At 47.6% G+C, this 22,068-nt stretch overlaps 1 protein-coding gene across 1 annotated transcript in view; it reads right to left on the reverse strand.

Annotated features, from left to right (window-relative positions):
* The window catches only part of HNRNPUL1 (heterogeneous nuclear ribonucleoprotein U like 1), a 29,028-nt gene extending 8,755 nt beyond the window's left edge, over window positions 1–20,273 (reverse strand). The window contains exons 1-10 of the mRNA XM_081118871.1: window positions 19,845–20,273; window positions 16,223–16,345; window positions 14,071–14,227; window positions 12,306–12,379; window positions 10,659–10,798; window positions 8,779–8,878; window positions 6,927–7,039; window positions 2,168–2,434; window positions 853–975; window positions 621–749 (exon numbers count right to left, since the gene is read on the reverse strand). Coding sequence (XP_080974997.1) covers window positions 621–749; window positions 853–975; window positions 2,168–2,434; window positions 6,927–7,039; window positions 8,779–8,878; window positions 10,659–10,798; window positions 12,306–12,379; window positions 14,071–14,227; window positions 16,223–16,345; window positions 19,845–20,139 — 1,521 coding nt within the window. The 5' untranslated portion in view covers window positions 20,140–20,273. The remainder of the gene's footprint in view (window positions 1–620; window positions 750–852; window positions 976–2,167; window positions 2,435–6,926; window positions 7,040–8,778; window positions 8,879–10,658; window positions 10,799–12,305; window positions 12,380–14,070; window positions 14,228–16,222; window positions 16,346–19,844) is intronic.
* Between the last annotated feature and the right edge of the window lie 1,795 nt (window positions 20,274–22,068).

Genomic DNA, 22,068 nt, shown 5'->3' on the forward strand with positions numbered 1-22,068 from the left:
TTAAAAAAGGACACACCTGCACCTGCATACAAAATTGCGTTTAATTTCAAGGATCCCAGATAGCCCAATGTAAAGAACCCTGCTTTTAATTTAAACACAGGCACAAAATACGTGACTTAGATATGTACCTGACAGTCATAAAAACATGCTAAGAGAAACTGGGACATACATATTCTATAGAGTAATTAATAATCTCCAGCTACTGTGTGCCAGACCCTGTGTTAGGTACGCAGGCATCATAATCTCCATTTTACAGACCAGGAGACTGAGATTTGACAGATGAAGTCAGCTGTCTGCAGACACACAGCTAGGAAGTAGCATGGCTGGGATTTAAGCCCAGGTCTCTCCGGCTCAGAAACCCATTCCCTTTCCATTTCACTAAATAGCTCTCAGCTGATGATGTTCTGTCTCAGCTGCTGAGAGCCTTTGGTAGGCCTGGATCACCACCTCCGACCCCACCCACACACAGGCTCAGAGAGCTGTGCATCACGTGTGGCTGACCCCTCTACCAGCACTGCAGTCCAAGAGCATTATGGTGAAAACTAAAAGGACAAGAGGGTGACATCCAGGCACCCACAGGCCTCTTCCCTCTCAAGGGGCACAGGGGTCACAGTAAGTACCTGGTCTAGGATATAGTTGCGCTTCTTGCGGGCGGCAATCTGGATGAGGCGGTTGAGGCACTGGGTGGCCTGCTGGATCAGGACATCCCAGCGGCCGGCGTAGTTTCGCTGCCGGCGTAGGCCCATCACCTGTGGGCAAGAGGTGGTGAGGGGTGGGTGGTGCTGGTTGTAGGGCAGCACTGGGGGGTGGGGTGAGGGAGGTGGCTAAGGAGAGACCAGGGGCTGCCCTTACCCGCATCTTATCCATGATGGCATTGGTACCCAGTATGTTGTACTTCTTGGAGGGGTTGGAGGCTGCATGTTTGATGGCCCACGTGGTCTTACCAGCAGCTGGAAGGCCCACCATCATCAGAATCTGTAAGAACAGCACAGGGAAGGGCACTGAAGCAGCAGCAGGCTGTGGCCTGGCAGCCTGGCACTACCCTGACTGGCTGGTGACCATGAAGGTGACTCTAAACCTCATGGCCATCTCTAGGAAATGAAAGTAATAGCTTCTACCTCAGTGTTCTTGGGATTCAAAGAGATGAGGCTCATTAAATCCTCAGTAGATGGCCTGGCATGGGACGAGCACAAGACCAAGGGCTGTCATGAGCATTTACATTTTGTTTAGCAGGATTCAGTGGCCTCTGACAGGGAAAGCCCAGGGAGGGCCATGCACTGGGACTGGAGCACGGAGTGGGCACAGAAAGTGGTACAACCTTCCTAAAGTCTAAGATGGTGATAAAATTTACATATAAGGACAAGCATCATATCTAATTAGTACATTGAGGATTTGCAGAAACCAGATGCAACCTAAATGCCCAATAAGAGGGAAATGGCAAAAATAGGTGTTCACAAAATAATGTTAAGTGAAAAGGGTCAGCTATCAAAATGTTTATACCGTAAGACCTCAATTATAAATGTGTCTGTGTATGAAACAAGCACTTAGCACAACAAACAGGGTAAAATCTAAAACTTCAGAAGTAAACTTATTTGTGAATGGTGGAATGAGAAACTTTAATTTTCTTTGTATTTCTTAATTTTCTAAAGTAAACATAAAATCACTTATATGTCAGAAAACTTGAGAACAAAGATCACCAGTACAGCTTCTGCAGCCAAATCATTCCCAAAGCCAGTTGTCATTTGTTCTTAGGACAGCTTCGAATGCATGTGTGAAGCTGCACAACCTCCTTGAAGGACACTCTACCAGGAAATGCCTTCATAGCCTTTTCTGCCAGGAGGAAAGCCTCCTATTCCAAGATTCTGACCTCACCCAAGGAACAATGTGGCAACTTCCTTTTGGAACCTTTCCAAGATTAAAACCTCTTACTATATCCCCTCCTTCTTTGGCCTAAACCATACCCACAGCCCTCATCTCACTCTCGATGCAGCTTTCAACTGAGTCCAGCCCTGAGGAGCCAGGAGGATGAGGGCCCTTTCTCTAAGGTTACTCATGCAGGGAGGTGGTGCTGCTTTCACCACACCCAGCAGCCGTGTCTCCCCTCTGCCTTAGCAGTAAGGTGGCCCAGGAGAGACAGCCATCTATTTAGTCTTCCAGGACAACTCACCTCACACTCTGACTTGGTCTTTGGTCCGACAGTGCCCCGGATCCGCTCACTCAGGGGAAGGTGCTGGATGAATGTAAAGCCAGGAAGGACAGAACAGTAGGGTTCTGCCCTCTGCCCGAAGTTGAACTCCACTGCGCAATTCTTCACCAGGACATGAGGGTAGAGAGCCTGGCCCCCCAAGGCTTCCTTCTGAATTCGGAAAGCGATGCCCATCCACTTCCCATTCTTGGTGAAGGAAAGTTCCACATCATTTCCACATTCAAAGTCCTAAAAGAAAAAGACAAAGGAAGAGAACCTTAAGCCAAAGCTCAGCTGAAGACACTGGGAACCACAAGTTAGAGCAGATGCATGGAGTAGAAACACAGCCGGCTTCCCTGATTTAGCTGTAACCCCACCCCTCAACACACAGATACAATGAACAGCACCAGGGAACAGCTCAGATAATGTGCAGCCCAAAGTCCTTGCCTAAGACCCAAAGGCTGGTGGCTGCGAAGCATGTAATATTAGAAAGGTCCAAGTATTTGAGCCTTGTGCCTCGCCTGGGACGAAGATGAAGGAAAAGGCGATCCTGTCCATCTTCAACCCAGCAAAGGCAGACTGTGAAGATAACAGATGGAAAGAACGCCATGGCAGGGCCTTTTAAGTCAAGTCCACAAATGCATTCACTTGTTTGACATGTGTTCTCCAAGTTCCTGCTCTTCCTGGTGCGCATGTCTATCGTGATCTGGATCTGACAAAGATCAGGGCCTAGTGGGGAACCAGGTAAGGGCACTATCCTGATTCAGTAAGAGTGACTACAGAAGAGCAAGATTCTCTGAAAGGAGGGGGCCTGTAAGACAAGTCCTAAATAACAAAATGAAATGAGCCAAGGTTGGGGCAGGAGGAAAGCCCTAAAGAGAAGTTGTTTGTGTACAAATAGGGCAGTAAGAGAACACAGGGTCAGACTGGCTGCAAAATGAAGGATGAGGGGAAGTAGTTTCAGGTACAGCTGGAGAGCCAGGCAGGGACCACATACCTTCATTCAGTAACTATTCACTGAGTTCCTATGCGCAGCTGAAATTTAGTGGTTGACATTCTGTTTTGGAAGGTGGGCTGCTTCAGCTCTACCATTTACTATTAAAAAGGGAAGGCCGCCCGGCTGGGCATGGCTCAGCGGTTGAGCGTCAACCCAGGATCCAGGCGTTCGGGGTTCAATTCCCGGTCAGGGAACATGCCCGGGTTGTGGGCTCGACCAATGACTCTCTCATCATTGATGTTTCTATCTCTCGCTCTCTCTCCTTTCCTCTCTCTGAAATCAGTAAAGATATATTTTAAAAATAAAAAATAAAAAAAATAAAAAGGGAAGGCCATGATAAGATTCTACAGTGCACAGGGTTGTCCTAAAGAGTAAGTGGGTTAGCACGTTTACTCCACAGTGAGCACACAATGAATGGGGGCTCTCACTCCAAGATGCCAGGCACTGTGCTGGGCTGGAATGTGGCGAGGAGACATGGCCCCTGACTCAAAATGTGAGGGTCTCTCTGTCACCTCAGGAGTTAGGACCTCATGCTGATGGCAGAGCAGAGTCCCTGACTTGTTTCAAATAAGGAAGTGGCCTGGTCAAAACTGTTTCAGAAAGATCGCTTTGGGTGCAAGGTAAAGGTTTATAATTAAGCTCAAAACTTGGAACCAGACAGCAGACTAAAGCAAAGTACAAATTCAGATTCCTGATTTAAAGTACAAGACGTGGTATTCTTTCCTTATGACTTGCCCTTTAAGGAAGTAAAAGCCCTTTCTCCCCAGGAGCTTCCTTACCACCCTCCTCAGTGCTCACAGGGCACAGCTCTACACAGTCCTTTATATCTGTTGCCTCTAAGTATCCACACAGCTCAAGACCACACAGGGCAGACATGCAATCATTTGCCAGATTGAATCCTGCCCCAATCCCTGCGGCATAGTCTTTGCCATGTCTGCTCACTTGAGCTCAAGTGGCCCAGGTCACCTTTGCTCTAACATGGAAATGAACATCATGGGGATTAACCTTCCTTATGGCCACCAGCTTTACTATAGGAACTTATGTTACACATAATCCATGCAACAAATCTACCAATGACAGGGCCTTCTGTCCAAGAGGCACGTGTAGTCCTGTTACTCTTGCTAAAAGTCCTGGTGCCAGTCCAAGGCTTCATGATCCAAAGTCCTTAGGCCAGGCATTATTCAGAGTGCGCCATTTTTGTAGCCTCATCTGTCATGTCTCCTTGTGGTCATCCCCGAGGTACCACATGTCAAGGCTGAAATGGGCTACACTGTTCTCTCTACCTGGAAGGCTGCTGTCCCTTTTGTTTTGTGAATGTTCGTAACTCGAGATCTGACACATGTCCTGCCCCAGGTTCCCTCAGGTCACTGATTTTTACACCTCCTCCAACCTCTCACCCTGAGCCTTTTTAAAACTTACGGCATCCTTTGAACAGAGGAAACTGCATGTGCAATCTTAAAACCAGAAGTAGAGACGATATGGTTGAAGCACAAGTCAAGGCCTGGAGTTCCAAACTGCCACACTGACAGAACCTCACACTCAGATGGGACAGAGTTTGGGGAACACTGTCACACACTAGTGATGTGTTAAATTGTGGCAACCTCTTTGGAGTGCACTCTTGGTGGTAGATATCAAGATTTAAAACTGTATCTTTGACCCAGAAGTTACACTTTTAGAAATAAATACAACTATATTTCCAACAAAAATGTAGAGATGTGCAAACTGCTCATCCCAGCACTGCTAAGCATGCTCCAGTGGGAAATGGGCCACACAGGAGACCATGTGTGGGGACAAAAAGATCTCGAAAATATTCTGATTACATGGGAGAAAGATAAGCTGTCACTGCAGCATCAACCACTTCAGCAAATAACTTTCAGAACCACCAATAGAAGTCTGGATGAACTAAACCAGGGTGAACTGACACCTTCATCAGAATACTATGTAGACACTAGGCAAGAAACTGAGTGAATGTCCGCTAATAGGGGACTGATTATATAGATATGGTTGATCCACACAATGACTACAGATGATACAAAAGAACAAAGATGTCCTCTAGGCAGTGATATAAAAAAGATCTCTAAGATATACAGTTAAGAAAAAAAAATGCAGAGTAACACGTACAACCACACTACTTTTTGTGTAAAAGAAGAAATCCTGAATATCAGTGGAGGAAGGTATACGTAAACAATGGGTGGTGGCGAAGATCTGAAGAAGACTATACTGCATACCTTTTAAATTTCTTGGCATTTTTGCAAACCATGTGAATTTATCAACTATTCAAAAATGTCTCTAACTCAGTTACACTAACAGGGGACTGATTATATAGTCAGGCAGACAGGGAGAGATAGCCAAGATTTACTGTTAAGTGGAAAAAAATTCAAGGTTTAGATAGAGTATAAAAATGGTTAAGAAAACATGTTTTTTTATTAAAAAAGACAATGAGGTCATGAAAGACAAAGATTGAGAAACTGTTTCAGACTAAAAAGATATGACAGGAGAATATAGCAAGTGATCCTGGATTAGATCCTGAACCAGAACCAAAACTGCTCCAAACAATATTGTCAAGACAACTGACAAATGTAAATGTGGACTGAGGAGTATATAATAGCATGACATCAATGTTAAATTTAATAACTGTACTGTGGTTAAATGTACGCTGAAATATCTAGAAATAAAGACATGGTGCGGGAAACCTACTCCCAAACAGGTCAGACAAAATCATATATATTTGAGAAAATGGTAAAGCAAATGTTATAATCTGGACAAGGCTCTATGAGAGTTCTTAGGGCTTTTCTTTAAGTTTGAAATTATTTTTAAAGTAAGAGTAGGGGGAAAAAGGAGTACATGTGTATAAATCTGAGGGAAGGAGAGGACAAGACCAAGAGGAAGCATCCACCTGGGTAGCCACTCCTTGCTAGGGTCTCGTGGCACATTTTACAAACATCTGTAACTCCTAAGATAACAGTAGTAAGTAGGATTTTTTGAGTCCACACCATGTGCCACACATTACTTTAAGTGCTTCTGGTAGGTTAACTTAATGACCCCACCCGAAATTCTGAGGTAGGTGCATAGATTCTCACTTAGAGTAGACTGAAATACGGGCAGGGCTAGTTGCCCTCGGCTGTGAGTGGAAGGGCAGGGCCTGGGTCTAGGGAGACTGGCCCCAGAGCTGACAGCCAGTCTATAGTGCTGTGTGGGTCACTGTTCTCAGGCACTGAAGGTTGGCAGCAGCTCAGGCACCCCTATCTTGTTCTGTTTTGCACCACCCTTGCCCTCGTAAGGCAGTGCACTGTAGGAAGCCTGCCTCATCCGATGTGAGGTGAAGGAAGAGAGAAGTTTAGGGATGAGAATGATGCCACAGTGGGGCAAGACCAACACCACTGTCATTGAGCAGACAGGCTATTCGGTAGCAAAGAAAGATAAGAAATTCCTGGGTTTAAAAAATGTCACTCTGGTATCTAGGGATGGAGAAAGGATGTGCACACCTGACAACCCCAAACCTCTTCAAGGTGCCATCTGACAGGTTTGCACAAAAGGCCAGGCAGGCAGGTAGAATGGCAGATTTTTGCACAAAATGACAGTAAACATTTCAGTCTGTCAAAGAGAGACAAAGAGGTATGGCGAGAGTGGCTGGACATGGTGCAGACAATGGACAGAGGTATTCTGGGAAAAAAAAAGTCTGCAGGTCCGCCTGATAGGACCAACATTTGGTTCTGCCAACTCCCACAGGCTGCCAGCACTCACCGCAAAGCAGCCAATCACATCATTCTCTGCAAACTTGTCTCCGTAGTTTTCAAATCGGCTATTGGTGGACTTCTTCCCAGTGCCTCCATAGCCATAGGAGAAAGGCTCTTCGCCTGACGAAAGAAATAGGCAAAGGCAGGTTAAACCTGCGATGGTCACAACAGCCTGTATGGTTGTTACACGCTTTTAAAGAAAAAAATAATTTTCTTTACTAGTTTACTAAGCAGATGCTTTTGGGGGGGAAGGTGAGGAAGGTTATTGAAGGGAAGCCCTTCATTGCATATGAAGAACTACTGAGGGCTTGATGGGTTTAAATGTTAAGTCTGGGAATAGGAGCTGAACTGAACTGTTCTGCACAGAAAGGGAGAATATGGAAAGAAAGGGAGGGGGAGAGAGGAGCTGGGACAGAGGAAGACTGTGTGCTGAGATGCAACCCTTCCCCGTTACACTCAATATTCAGTCAAATCTAATGGCATCCATTTTTGGTGCCAGGGAATTTGGGCAGCAATCAGTCAAGAGGCTGGGTTTTGCTTCTGGAAACCACAAAGTCTAACTCCTGGGAAAGACACTGGATTTTCTTAGGCTACAGAACTGGGGGCTAACGCACTCTGACTGAGATCCTAAGAGCCATAGATGACACCTGGATTATACAGAGATCCTTGGCCAGGAATCCAAGGAGCATCCTGCCAGAAAAGCAGGAGCCAACAAGCATGAATTCCAGGCCCAGTTCTTCTATGAACCAGCTGTGTGACCCTGGACATCTGTTTGACTGTTCTGAGCTTTGTATCTTTATCTGTGTCAACAACCCACCACTTACACCTCAAAACTGAGACAAAGATAAAACGAGATGACAAGCAAGTCTTAAATGAAAAGCATCAATATGTATCAAAACGAAAACTGTATACTCCTTTTTACCTAGCATTTTTACTTTCAAGAATCAATCTTAAGTGGTCAGAACAATTACATACAAGGACAGCTTAGCTGTCTAACAGTAAAAATTGCAATCAATCAACTTAAATGACCTACAAAACATTTATAAATAAATAAGTGCTACAACTATAAAGTGGAAAATCATGCAGTGGTCAAAAGCTATACTTATTTACGAAAATATGCCCACTGTATATTAAGTAGGGAAAAGAAATTAGGCTTCAAACTAGTATGTGACCCAGTTTGAGATACACAAAGAACACAGTAGATGAAAATGTTAACCCTGATTATCTCTCAGGTTTAGGTTTTTTATTTTTCCTCTCTCTGTATGGCCTGAATTTTTACAAGGAGCATATATTATTTTTGTAATCAGATGTTTATATGACCAAGGCAGAAGGTCTCAGCATTGGTCATTGAAATCAGTCACTTGGGGACAGTCATTGAGGCTTGGGGTCCTAGGAAATTCAAAACCTCTCACTGGGCAGCCCCTGCCTCTGCCAACCAGCCCTGCAGGGCTCCACTATTCCCTGCTTCCCTTTTACTCTGGGTTAGGCTCTGGATAGAAAATCCTAGACAGAACTTAACAGTGCTTGAGAAACTTATTTTTATTTTCAGCATGGTTTGAGGACAGGAGATAACTGATCTTTTTTTAATGAAAGAAAATAGTTTTCTGAAGAGAACTTTGGACCTGATCCTAAAAGATGAAGGATAAATTTTTCATAGAAAAGTTGTTATATAACTGTGGTCCACCCAGTTGAATCTTGTTTGCCCACATGGGCAGCGGCATATATGTAATCCTTGTATCTGTTCCACCTCAGGCTAGTTCTGTTGATTCTGACACTGGGAAGAGAAATTTAGGAAGCTCAAGAATCCAGGGATAGAGGCAACTGCTCTCCTCTGGACGGCTTGGCTGCTCTCCCCTTACCTAGCTGGGTGCTGCAGGAGTCAAGGGACCAGCCGATACGGACAACATGCGGGTCAGGCTCTGTGGATGGAAGGTGCTTCACGGAGATTTCCTCATTGATCTAGGGACAGAGAACAAGAGGGCTCAGACTGATTCATTCTCTGGAGGCTGGTGGTTTATGAAGCAATACAGAGGGAAGCACAAGTACATTAAAAACAGCAATGATTTTTGTTGCTGGGGAAAAGGCGTCTCAGCTGTTCTGAAACCAGGGCCTCTGAAGGGCTCAGCAGTGCAGGACCAGAGAGATAGATATGTCAAAATGCAGTCATTTTTATTTATTTATTTAAATATTTTATTGATTTCAGAGAAAGGAAGGGAGAGGGAGGGAGATAGAAACATTGACAATGAGAGTCATTGATCGGCTGCCTCCTGCACGCCCCCTACATCAAGCCTGCAACCTGGGCACGTGCCCTGACCGGGAATCGAACCAACAACCTTTCTGTGCACAGGACGCCACCCGACCACCTGAGTCACACCGGCCAGGGCTCAAAATACAGTTACTGTTAGTTCTATTACTTGCTGCAGGGAAAACAGGTACTCATAATATTTGGTGTAGAAGGATAATTGGTACAGTGTCTTTGGAGGGCGATTTGGCAGTATCTATTAAAACCGCAAGTGCACAAGGTTGTACAACCCAGCAGTTTAGTGCGGCATTGTTTATATTACCAGAAACAACAACAGAAACAACCATCCATAAGGCACTGGTCACATTATGGCACATCCACACCACCGAATATGATGCTGTAGTTTATAAAAGAGACAAACCTAATGCACTGAAATGAAATGTCCAAAATAATAGTATTCAAGTAAAATAAGCAGAAAGGCTAAAAAGCGCCTTCTGACTTAACCTCTAAGTTAGAAATTATACTGCCTAATAATGGTATCTATTTGAGTTAGTTTGTGGCTTCTGCAAAGGTAACCTACTTCATTGACTTTCAAATGCCCATTTTTCACACATTAACATCTCCAAAATCAGGATATACATTGGATGCGATAAGAAAGCACTGTCAATTTCATTGGTAGTGTTCTTCTATAAGTAGCACACAAAATGAGTACCTTACAATCAATGGTGTCTAATAGTCAATGAAAAGTGATAACCCTAGGTCTCAGCTTCCACCGCTAAAAAATGGGGTAACAGTTCCTATTTCATGATGGCACCATGAGGATTAATGGTGATATCTGTGCAAAGAGCTTGGCAGCATATCTAGTGCATGTAAAGTGTTCTATAAATATTAGCTATCAAAAATGTTTTGATATACAATGGAGAATACACAAGAAATTGTTAATACAAGTTATCCCTGCAGTGTACAAAGGGGACTGGAAGGACGTGAGCATAATTTTTGCTTCCCCCCCCATATTGTTCTGTGCCATCTGAACTTTAAACAGAAACACATTATTCTCATAAACATACCCTGACACAGAACTGTGGAGAGATGACGGTAGAGGGTGGCCTGGTGGCAGAACATTTCTTTGCCCTGCTCTCCCTCTAGCCTCCCTCTAACTGGTGCTGCATGAGTCCATTCTTTCTAGCTCACTTTTCTTCCAAACAACTCCTTTTCTCAGTTCTACAAACATGTCACCCCCTAGAGTGGTTGACTGTATAAATTCCATCAAGGAAAAATTTGCTTGATGAAGCAAGGTATGGTAGGCCTGCCTTTCTGATAAAGTGTGTAGCAATGGTATAGTTCTCTTAAGTTCATTATACTTTTTTTGCTTGGACACAAAGTCTATGCTCAATCAATTCTCTTAAAATTGTGGGTCTGACCAAGGTGGCTGATGACAGGCTATTCCAAAGGATGGACCTGCTTTCTGTCCCTATCTCCTCTGTTGTTCCCACTCACCTTCATCTCGAAGCACACACGGCCCCTTCTGACCCCATAGCTGGCACGGGCTCCTGACCACAGGTATGCAAAGCCCTCGATTGTAAGCGGGTAGCCACTACTCCGATCTCGAGCCACCTTGAAGTGGAGGTCACAGTTATCTGTGGAGGAAAAAGCCTGGAGTTGGTTGATGTTTTAAAGGTCCCAGAGAGACATGCACAGGCAGAAATTAAGTTCCCTAAGAGTGTTAACCAGGAGTACACAAGCTGACGCACTGTGGGGACAGGTTTATGAGAAACCAGCCACCCCACCTAGCCAATCTCCCTTTTAGGAGAAAGAGTATGGACCACTGCAAACTGGCCTGCACAGGATCAAAGCAGCCACTTCACATAGACACTGGGGTTCTTCACTGGATGGGGTCCAAGGACGGCCATTGGGAGGCACCTTTGGAAATTACACACAAATGCCTTTTACGAAGATGTACACTTGCTAGGGTTAAAGTCCATATTCTCACCAGTTTCAAAGGATTTTATGATTTAAAAAAAGGCTAATCCCCACTGCCATTCACTTCAACCATCTCCGTTCTAACTCTACCAGTTTGGGAGTCAGACTTCCACCTTCAGTAGCTGTACAAATATGACCCTGATTGACACACAAGCCACAGAGGCACCACAGGCTCTCAGCTCCTCTTGTGGGCCTAGGACTCTCCTGCTGTAGCTTGGACTCTTCCCACTCTTCAAGGAGCCAGCCATACCTCTAAGAATCTTTCTTGACTCCATCCAGTAGGCTCTCTCTTTCCTCTAAAAGCTAAGTGCCATGGTCTGTACATTTGGCATTTGATCAGATGCTGCTTCATGGACCACTGCCACGCAACACTTTTTTAAAAAAGCTGAGCTTTACTCTGGGTATACTGTTTTTGAGATCTTGTGATAGAAGGAACTGCTCTATAAACATGAGCTATGCAATAAAATACATGAATAAACTGTTGTTTACTTTCTGCTGTTGAAAAGTGCAGTGTTTTTAGACCTGATTTGGCTTTCTGGGTGCATTTAAAAAGTCAAATTCACAAGCTCTACCATTTTGGTTCTGTCTTAGGAGGTCTGAGGAAGGATAGGACCTCTATAATCATTCCTCTAAGTGTTTAGATGTGTAGTCAAAGGGAAAGCCATTTATCCAGTGGAAAGAAAACTGAACTAGAGGAGAGAGAGCAGGGCCGGCCAGGTTAATGCCTCAGAGAACAAAGTGGCATTGGTTTCACCAGGAACGTGAGCAGCTGATGGAAACTGGGGAACTGGTCGACAAAGAGTTAAGTTTCCCCAGCAGCACTCAGGTTCCCTTCCTGATTAGATGACAACCCCCAATGTGTACAGGGTGTTCAGGGTTTTCCAAATTGCTCTCGTATCCATTCTCTGTTGAGTGTCACTGAAAGCCCTCTGAGGTATTAGAGTAGGAGTGCTCCTCCGTGAAGAGAAGCTCAGAGAAGGAGAATGAGTTGCCCAGGATCCCACAGTTTGAGCCGGGAGCAGATCTTCTGTCTCCAAACCGTCACCCTATCTGGATTTACACTGGCTCTGGATGGTGCCAGGCTGAGATTCATTCTGTGAAGGTCAAGGCACAGTTTCTAAATACTAACTGGAAGCAGAATCAGACAGGCACACAAGGACTCACATGTGTCAATGGCAACAAGGGTGTCATCAAAATCATCTTCATCCTCTTCAGCGGGAGGCTGAGGAGACCGACCCCTGTATCAGAAATAGGGGTTAAGTCACATGAGAGCAGCTGAACAAGCACAGAGGAAGGGAAATGAAGGTTCTGCTGGAAAGAACAAGTGGCCTTCCTGGATTTCAATTTGTTCCCACGGAAGTTAGCAAAAACCCCCTCTGTAACACTATATCCTCACAATGAGAGCAATGACTGCTAACTCCTAGGGTACAGATAGGGCCGAGAGGGCACGCTCTGCTAAAGAGGGCCATCAGAATCATTTAGAGAACTTTTTCAAAGAAGACTCTTCTCTCACACCCCAAGATTCTGACCCACACCCTCTGCACACCTCCACAATGAACTGTTACTGAAGGGAAGCTGCGGTAGCCCAAAGGGTACTGGGCAAGGAAGGGGAACATGCAAAGGCTTAGATAAACCGCAGGAATTACAATCTGTCCACATGCCAAGCTTCCTACACTCCACATCTGAAAGGATATGAAATGACCCATTTTTCAGTTTCTTTCTCTTTCAAAAGTGTCCTAAATTATGAACAAGATTCATCTTCCTATCAAAACACTAAAAGAGGACTATATTAAAATACTGCTGGTTTCTAACATATAGGAATAAGGGAGAATGGTAGAAGGGTGGGGTCTAATGCTCAGGGTCCTGCCTGGGACAGTCTGGATGACCCTAGTCCACTGCATGCCCAAATCAGGCACCCTACAACCACCTGGCTATTGGCACTCCCTCAGCAGCAGGCTTTCCTCTGGTGGAGTGCCATTCAGCCCTGCCAGTCCAGGGCTAGTACAGAGCCTGATCAAAGAAAGAGATCACACGGTGAAGCTTTCCCTGCCAGCCTGGACCACAGCAAGCTCTCCTCCTCTGCTCTGTGGGGCAGTAGGAGAAAGTGGAAGAGGTGAGTTCCATGTCCTAATTTTAGTCATAGCCCACGAGACCCAGACTCTGTCTTAAAGAGAGTCACGGCTACTTAGAAGATGGACTCCCCCAGTAGAAAATAAAATGTCATATGACTAGTCCAGATGAATAGAGGAATCGTCATTCCTACTTTGTGATCAGAAAAGGCTTCACACAGGGGCCAAAGGAGGGAAGAAAGGAGGGTACGACTGGACCTGGGGTGAAGGGGAGGCTTGTCAGAAAAGAGAAAAAGCAAATAATCAGGTCAGAGAGGCCACACCCTTCTATGAGCTCCTGACACTCATGCGTACCCTGTTGTGGCTCACTTGTGCATGTGTCTGAGTCCCTATATTGGCAACAATAGAAAGACAAACCCACTGCTCAAATCATTTCTGTCCCCAGTGTCCAGCCCAAAGGTGAAAGCACTACGAGCATTGACAATGAATGAATGAGTAGATGGATGAAGGGGATGTGTTTGAGAGAAGGGCCAGGAAATAGATCTTTTTTCAACTAAGGGATATTGAGCAGCCATTAAGAAGAGGACACTGTGCAGGACTGCAGGGCAGTGGGGCAACGGACTGAAAAGGTAGGCTGGCATCTTACACGTGAAAGCTAAGGTGTTTGGACTTGACTCTGCAGGTAATGGGAAGGACCAAAAGTTTTGTGAAGTTGAATCTGGTACTGGGGGGAGAGGGCGAGGGCAGGGAAAACCCTGCTCTGCCTGCCCCTTTTGGTTCGTACAAAGGTCCCAGCAGGCACTAGGCTACAGACATAGAGACCTACTGGAACAAGGCTGACTACTACATCACACACTCACCTCCTATCCTCTCGGTGTTCGAAGTAGCCCCTGCCCCGGTTTTCTTCGTAAGGCCTCTTGCGACTCTGGAACTGCTGTCTGTCTGGCTTGAACTGAGACGCTTCAGGGGGGAGGAAGCTGGCGGGTGCTTCCTGCTTCATCTCTGTCTTTACTTCCACTGTCGGGACAATTCCAAATGGTCAAGACACTCGGAAACTCCTGGTATCAGTTTTCCGGTCCCCTTTACCATAGGAGATGCTGGCGAGATCCTGACTATACTGATGGTGGGCTGGGCACGGGCAGCTTGCTGGGTTCCATGGAAGCCCACAGAGGGAACCAGAAGGCTGGGCTAAAGGATAGGGTTAGGACAAAGGGAGCCCAGGGATGACCAGCCAGGCACATCAGCACTGGCAGCTGATGAAGTGACAGTTATCAGTCAGATAACTCAGGCTTCATGGGGAGATAGAGGAGACTTCAGCACTAAATAAGGACAAGCTCTCTAAGGACCCACCAAAAGGTGGCATGGCTGCCTTTGGCTACTTTGCCAAAGGGCCCATGAAAGTTGGAAGCTACCCTGACCTGCACCCAGTGGGAGGAAACACTAGAGGACTTCTAAGATCCCTTTAAACTGAGATTCCACAAACCTACATTCTTCAATTTCTCCTCCCAAAGAATTGCTCTGTTTCAGTTCTTACAAAGCTTCTTCAGTCTTACAAGGGTGGGGGGGTGGGGGGGTGTCAATTTAACAGTGTATTGTCATCCTGCAGTCAACTCCACTGGCTTTAATCACTCCAGAAGGGAGGGTCTTCACTTAAGCCAGTCCTTAGGTGTGATGGCCTCAGCCCATCACCCTACAAGTAGGATGTCAGGATGGGATAACGTGCTGTGGACCACAGGAATGGCCCGGACTTAGGCAGACTTCAAGAATCAGTGCCTAATGGAGAGCAAACCATGGGCTCAGCCTAACTTCACTTCTCCCATAGTGCCCACGCCTGATGCTGTGGATCCCTTACACCTACTCATCTCACCCCTCAACCCAAGACAACCTTGGATCACTCCCTAGCTTTGGCATGCAGACCAAATTTCTCAGAGAAGTTCTCCAGGACAGGGATGGTGCTCACCCCTCTTCAGGGCCTCTCTGAAGAGGGCACAGCACTGAGCTCACAGGAGGACCTAATAAATGTCTGTCGATAATAGCACAAAAAATACTCTCCTTGGGCCAAATGATCCCACAAGTCTCACAGAGCCTGACATAAATCTGCAGTTTAACCTACATTTATTAAAATCCTGACCCACCCACAGGAATGTCTGGGGATTTCACTTTGAAAGGAGCACAAGACTAGGAGTCAGTCCAGTCTGTCATTACTCAAGAGTGGAACCTAGCTTTCCAAACAGTAGGACACAAATGGTGGGGAATACAGTTGCCTGGGTTCTAACCCCAGCCCTGCCATGGGACAAGCCACATCCCCAATCTATAAAACAGGGAGAGAAGTGGATTACACCTGTATTTCCCAAACTGGCATAACGAAGAACTTTGTTCTGCAAAGAAATATTTATACGTTTAGGAAATCCTGGGCTTAAACCACACGACAGAATTTTTTTCAATCCAGGACTTCTCAGAGCGTTTAATGTCTAATGAGCACAGTGACTCTCCCAGAGGTGGTAAAGCATATGCACATTTCCAGATGTTTGGCCAAGGAACCCTTTCTGAGAAGTCCCTAATGACATGTCCTGGAACAACATTCTTCAGAGCATGGGAAATACCTGACTAGATCTAGAAGGTCCTTTCTGGCTTCCATGTTCTAAGATTCTAAATAAGACCCAAGTATTTGCTTTCAGGTCTAAACTCTCCAGGGTGCTGACACTAACATCTGAAAACATAACCAGGAAGATTCCCCTCTCCTAACACCTAGGAGAGGGACTAAGTTCTTTCTTTTAAAAGAACCTTGCCAGAGTGACAAAGCCCAAATGGAAGATGCGAAGTCTCTGGCAAGATGGGATCTAGGTAGAGGGTAAGGGCCACATATACAGGGTGGGGAAAAAGTAGGCTTACAGTTGTGAGTATGCAAAACACAGTTTATTCTTGTATTATTAATTATTGTATTATTTTCCATACAAACAACTGTAAACCTACTTTTTCCCTACCCTGTAGATACCACATGCACTTTCCTACCTGGGCGATAGGCCTGCTGCTGCTCCGTTTCCAGTGGTCTCCTCTCATAGCCTGACTCGTTCTCTTGTTTGATGACCTGGGTCTCATAGAATTGGCTCTGCCTGGTAATATTGTCCATGACATCTTAAAACAAAAAACCGCTAGTTAGAAGGGTTCTTCTTGGGACTAGAGGTGGCTTTTTTATGCTACCCTGAGACAGTCAGTCTGCAAGAGGCTAACAGGTATGACAACACCTTTAGATTGAAACCTATCTGGGCAGTCAGAAGCCACAGCTGCCTGAGGATGTGCCCTCTTACCCCTCAAAAGGTTGAATATCAATCTGTGACTGGGTTCTACAGAATACCAATACCAATGGAAGCAGAACTGCTCTGGTTGAAGCCAGGAGACAGGAGGATCAGAGAAGGGGTCCAACTTGCCCTTGCCCTCTAAGACCCCACTCCAGGGTAGAAGGCAACTAGACAGACACCTGGGACTCTGGAGCATAGTTAAAAAACACACCAGCCTAGCTGTTTTCTGACAAGGTATAGTGCTTAGGGAGCTGCCTTCAGGGAACAACCTTTAAGATTGTTTAGAGCACAAACCAGTCCTCTGCCCAGCCCAATTCATTATTCCCCCTGCACAGCCAACTCTCTTAAAGATGGTCTTCCACTCTGTCAATAGCCGCAAAGATAAGGGATAACCATCTCAGCTGAAAGGGAAATGGGGAGAAAGGAAAGAATTGTTAAGAAAACAGGAAGCAGGGTAACACTGGCCTTCAGAATCATCAGAGGTAAGTCCTGAAATATTTGGAGTTTGGTGGGAAGGGTTTGGGGAGGGTGTCCTGTAGGTCCAGGAGGAGCTTAGTTGAGGGGTGGTTAAGAATAACAATATTAACTATTCATGGAGTGCGTACTACAGACCAGACCCTGGGATACAGCTGAGAATAAACTTGCTCCACTGAAGCCTTCAGTTTAGAGACAGACCACATTAAACAAATACTTACACACACAAAACTAATTATGACCGTGTTAAGGGCTACAAAGAAGTACTAGGAGCTAGGACAGGGACAAAGAGAAGTAACGAGAAGTGATGAGGATGGAGAGAGCATTCCTGGGGTTGGGAATAACACAAGTGAAACCTCAGGGGTGAGACTAAAACCAGAGTAGCAAGCCTGAAGTTTCCTCAAGAACCTTGCAGACAAACCCAGAAAGAAGTTTGGAAACCTAGGATGAGAGGCAAGCAGGCTCTCCACCCCACGGGCAAGCTCAGCTAGGTGCTTCTAGGGCCCTGTGAGTGACTGTGCCCAGACCAGTGAGGCACACCTACAGGGAAGGAGAAACTACTCTGCCGTTTGCTAAATGATTGGATCCTTTCTCAGAGGACAAATACATCTGGGCACAAACCAGGTGCAGCCCAAACAGAGGAAAGTCACAGATCACATGGTTTGTAACAGGTCTGTTTACCAGAGCTGAAGGAAGGGATAGAGGGGAGTATGAACAGGGGCTCAAGGGTTTTGTTGTAGGGGGTAGAGGAGAGAAAGAAATAGTGTGTCTCCTTAACTGGAACACAGGGTGCCCTTTCACACTATGTTTCTCCCAGACTCCAAGCACAGTGCTCTTCCCACAAAGCCTCACATCTCTCTTCCAGATAATCTCTCCTGGGCCTACAGAGGCAGCCTTGCTGAAAGAAGCTGTGATTCTGGGGTCCTTCTCCACTCTCTAAAACATCCACCTCCTAATAACAGGCAAGCCCAGTGCTAAGCTCCTTAGACATGTGATCTCATTCATAACTATCCTTGGGGGGCACTATTATTACCCCTATCTTACACACAAGGAAACCAGGGTTCACAGAAGTGAAATAACTTTTGCCCAAGACATGGAGCCATATTCAAAACAAAGCCTGTCAGAGTCTAGAGTCTGTGCTCTGAAGCACCTAACTCACTTTCCTGAGAAACCTCTGGCCACTGGCCCTTCTTCCTAGGCATTCCTGCCAGGGGCTCTCCTGCCCTAGCCCTGCACGCTGGGCCACTCACTGCTCCTTCCTTCACAGATCTCTTTAATGGAAAGTATTCTTCCAAGCATCTGGGTCCTGGACAATTCCCAGGCCACCTTCCACCCAAAATCTACACTCAAGTTGCCCCCCTCCAGAAGACCCCATCTCTTGTGAAAAGTAAGTACCCAGTACTAACCCTAAGTCTTGTCTTCCCTGACCTCCTTGTTCCTTGTTCTCATTCCCTCAGCCCCCAGACCCAGGGTGCCCTCTTTTCAGAGAAATTCCACAAAGCCTGGATGCCAGAGTCTTTTCTACTTACTCCTGAACCTCTCTGATCCCTTCCCCAATCCTGCTAGTAAGTGACCCTTTTCTAACTCCAGATTTACTCCCTCCCATCCCAAGGTTTCCTCTCTTCAGACAATCACAGGTCTACCCTGCCCCCTCACTCCAGTCATACCTTCTGGGCGACACAGAGGTTCCCTGCTACCTCTTCAGCCACCCCCTCCAATCCCTAGGCACACAGATAACTGCTTTAGGGACCAGGGAGACACTCAGCAACAGAAACACTCTCTCCACTCCACCCTGAGTACCCAGCACACACACCCCTTTTATTTCTCCTTCCACATCCTACACTCTCCCCTCCCCCATATTTGCTACACCAGCTACATACTCCTGTGCTGAACACAAGGACCCTGTCCCCCAGATACTCCAACAACTTCAAACTCCAACTTGTTATCTGCCCCACCCGTTTTCCACACTCTTAATCCAAAATCATTCAGCAGTGGCCACTGAGTTATCTGTCCTCAGAGCCTTGCCAGCTCTAGACCTCTAGGTCCCTTGCTCAGTGAAGCATCCTCCCCTCCCTTGCCAGCTTCAGACACCAAGGCTCCCTGTGCTTCTAGAAGTCAACCAGAAGATCCCCAGGTTTCCCTGCATCAAAAATGCCCCTGCTTCAAGGTTAGCCTTCAGCCCTGGATCTCAAGAGTCCTCCAGGCCATCCTTAGACAGATGTGGGTCTCCCACATCCCCTAAATGCTCATCAGCTAAATACCAGAGCACCTAGTTCACCAGAATCTCCCTCGCCAGACAGCATCACCTCTATCTCACCAACTCATCCTAGCAGGAAACGAGACTTCCCGTTACCCCATCCAGCAGCAAACTCCAGGATCCTCCGTCCTCAAAACACTCCCAGCCCTGGACATCTGGTCATTCCTTCCCCAGCCCTGAAAGCACGGCTCCTAAGGTTCAACACGCAAGCTGGGCTAGCACGGCCCCCAGGCCCACCCAGCTCCAACCCCTAGGATCACCATTCCCAAGACCCTCCCTGGTCCCCAAGAGAAAACCTCTAGTTCTTAGACTCCCTTCGGCTCCAGAAACCACGGCTTCCGGTCTCCGAGCCCTCAGCTCCAGAATCCTCTACACCCGCCCCCACCCCCGGATTTTCCTCATCTCCGAAACTGAGAGCCCCCATTCCCAGTGTCTCCCCTGCACCGAATGCCAGGATCCACCCTCCAGTCGTCCCGAGGCCCTTGTCCCCAGATCGTTTTCCGCGACGGGTAGCGGGATCCCGCAGGCGCCAGGCTCCCGCGTCCCACAGCCCTCTCTCGGCCCTGACTCTGGGCTCCCCGGCCCCCGCCCCGCGCACTCTCACAATGTCCGTCCGGCCCCGAGTAGCTGCCAGGCTCCGGGTGCGGCTGCAGCCCGGGAGGCGGTGGCTGCGAGGTTCCCTCCAGCTCGGAGCCCCCCTCGGTCTCGACCTCCTCGTTGTTGTGCCCGGGTAGCTCTGGTTCGTCGTCGGCCTCGAGCTCCCGCTCGTCTTCGGGCTCCTCGGCCTCCAGCGCCGCCTGCAGCCGCTCAGCAAGCTCGGCCTTGAGGCCCCGAGTGTCCAGGCCGCGGCGCTGCAGCTCTTCCCGAAGTTCATTCACCTTCAGACGGCGCACATCCATGGCCCGGGCCCCCGGGGCGGCCCCGAGCCCGGCCCGGCCTCCCGGGGCTCTGTCCCCCTTAAACCTTTACTGTCAGGAGGCGAGGGGGAAAGGGGGGGGCCCCACTCCAATGGCCGAGGCAACTCAAAATGGCCGCCGCCACCTCCCCCCCCCTTGGCCCATGCTATGCAACACGGGTGCCAATTGGCCACTGCGTGGGGGGCAACGGGCGCGGGCCCGAGACTCAGCCAATCAGAGAGTGGCTTTCAAAAGGTCGTCAATGAAAGGGCGCAAGAGCTGCCGGGGAGGAAGCGTTGGCCTACGTCGATTCAGCGGCCCCGGCGGAGGGCGGGAAAAGACGGGAGGCGGAGCGAGCGGTGATTGGGTAGTGACCCTGCGCTCGCTCCCGTAGGGTCAAATGGGGGAAAGGGAGTAAAGATTTGAACCAATCAGCGATGAGATCTCAGAATGAGCGCGCCCCACGGCCTTTCCGGAGCAGCCCCTACATCAAACTAATGTCTCTGTAACATATCCTGATTGGTCTAGATCTCCCGCCCCTAGAGGAGCCCAAGCGGGTAAATCCACTAGAACCAATGAAATGGAGGGTCAACAGACACCCCCCCGTAACTATTGCCTTTAAGAAACCGGAAAGAGAGGAATTCACGAGGGACCGGCCCCTTGCCGTTAGGGCGGTTTCAAAACAATCTGTCCACCAATCGCAATTATCTTACTAAAGCTCGCACCGCTGGATCGCTTTAGGAGAAGCAAACCAGCCCGACCATTCTTCAGCGGGCGGCCTCACAAATTTCACTGTGGAGGGAGGTATATGATTAAGTATATGATTAAGTCTATAAGTTACTCTTGATCTGGAAGATACTCGTTGCCTTTATGCAAAAAGCAACCCTTCGACTTCAGTGCGTCCTGAAGGTTTGATAATAGAGGCCAGACTAACAACGGAAGAAAAGGTGTAAAGGAAATCGCACCCTCTCCGCTTGATAGGAAACGTCACAGGGCGTCTCTTTCCACGACGATAGCTTCTTCGCTGCCTCCTTCCTTTGTGGTTGGCATCTTATGTGGAATGGGCGCTCTGCACGTGACCACAGAGCCTCCAGAAGTTGGGGGGGGGGATGTCTCTACCCCAAATCCTTTAAATGGCTGTTGAGTGTATCTCTGGCTGTTTGACGTCTGTACTGAGAAGCTCAAGCACACGGGTCGGTAGCTAAGCCTCACGCTGCTAAGTGCAAACGCCACCGGTTCACAGTGCTGAACCCTGCACCGCCAGTCGCCTCCAACTGAAAAGACGCAAAACGTCTGTAAGATGCACAATCAAGACACGCATGCAAACGCTAGCTGCCCACTGAGCCTTCTCTTAAACCCACAAAAGCCCCGCACAGCCTCTACGTAGACGAAAGGCACACACAACACAGATAAACAAATGACCGTGAGCTCGGATCACATGCATCAACACAGGGGACAGTACACCCCACTGCAGTGTAGACAGGCCCACTGAGGTCTGCGCGGGCGGCGGCATCGAAGGGTAAAGACACAGGGGTAGTGCCCGGCCGGGCGCGGCTCGGCGGTTGAGCATCGACCTAGGATCCACGCGATCGGGGTTCAATTCCCGGTCAGGGCACATGCCCGGGTTGCGGGCTCCATCAATGACTCATCATTGACGTTTCTCTCTCTCTCTCTCTCTCTCCTTTCCTCTCTCTGAAATAAATAAAGATTAAAAAAAAAAAAAAAAGACAGGGGTGGTTGCATTATAAGCTTACACTGCGGGAACCTAGACACACAGCACCCACTCAGAAGCGGGACAGACACTCACGTGGGCGCCGAGGTTCCAGTCCAGACACCCCGCCCCTCGCCCACGTCGGACTTCCTCCCTCCTCCCAGCTTCCCACAGGTTTATCCTAAAAAAGTTTGTGGCCGGGACTGAGCTGTTCTCCGTGT

This window comes from Miniopterus schreibersii (genome assembly GCF_964146895.1).
Source record: "Miniopterus schreibersii genome assembly, chromosome: 18".
Classification (NCBI taxonomy): domain Eukaryota; kingdom Metazoa; phylum Chordata; class Mammalia; order Chiroptera; family Miniopteridae; genus Miniopterus; species Miniopterus schreibersii.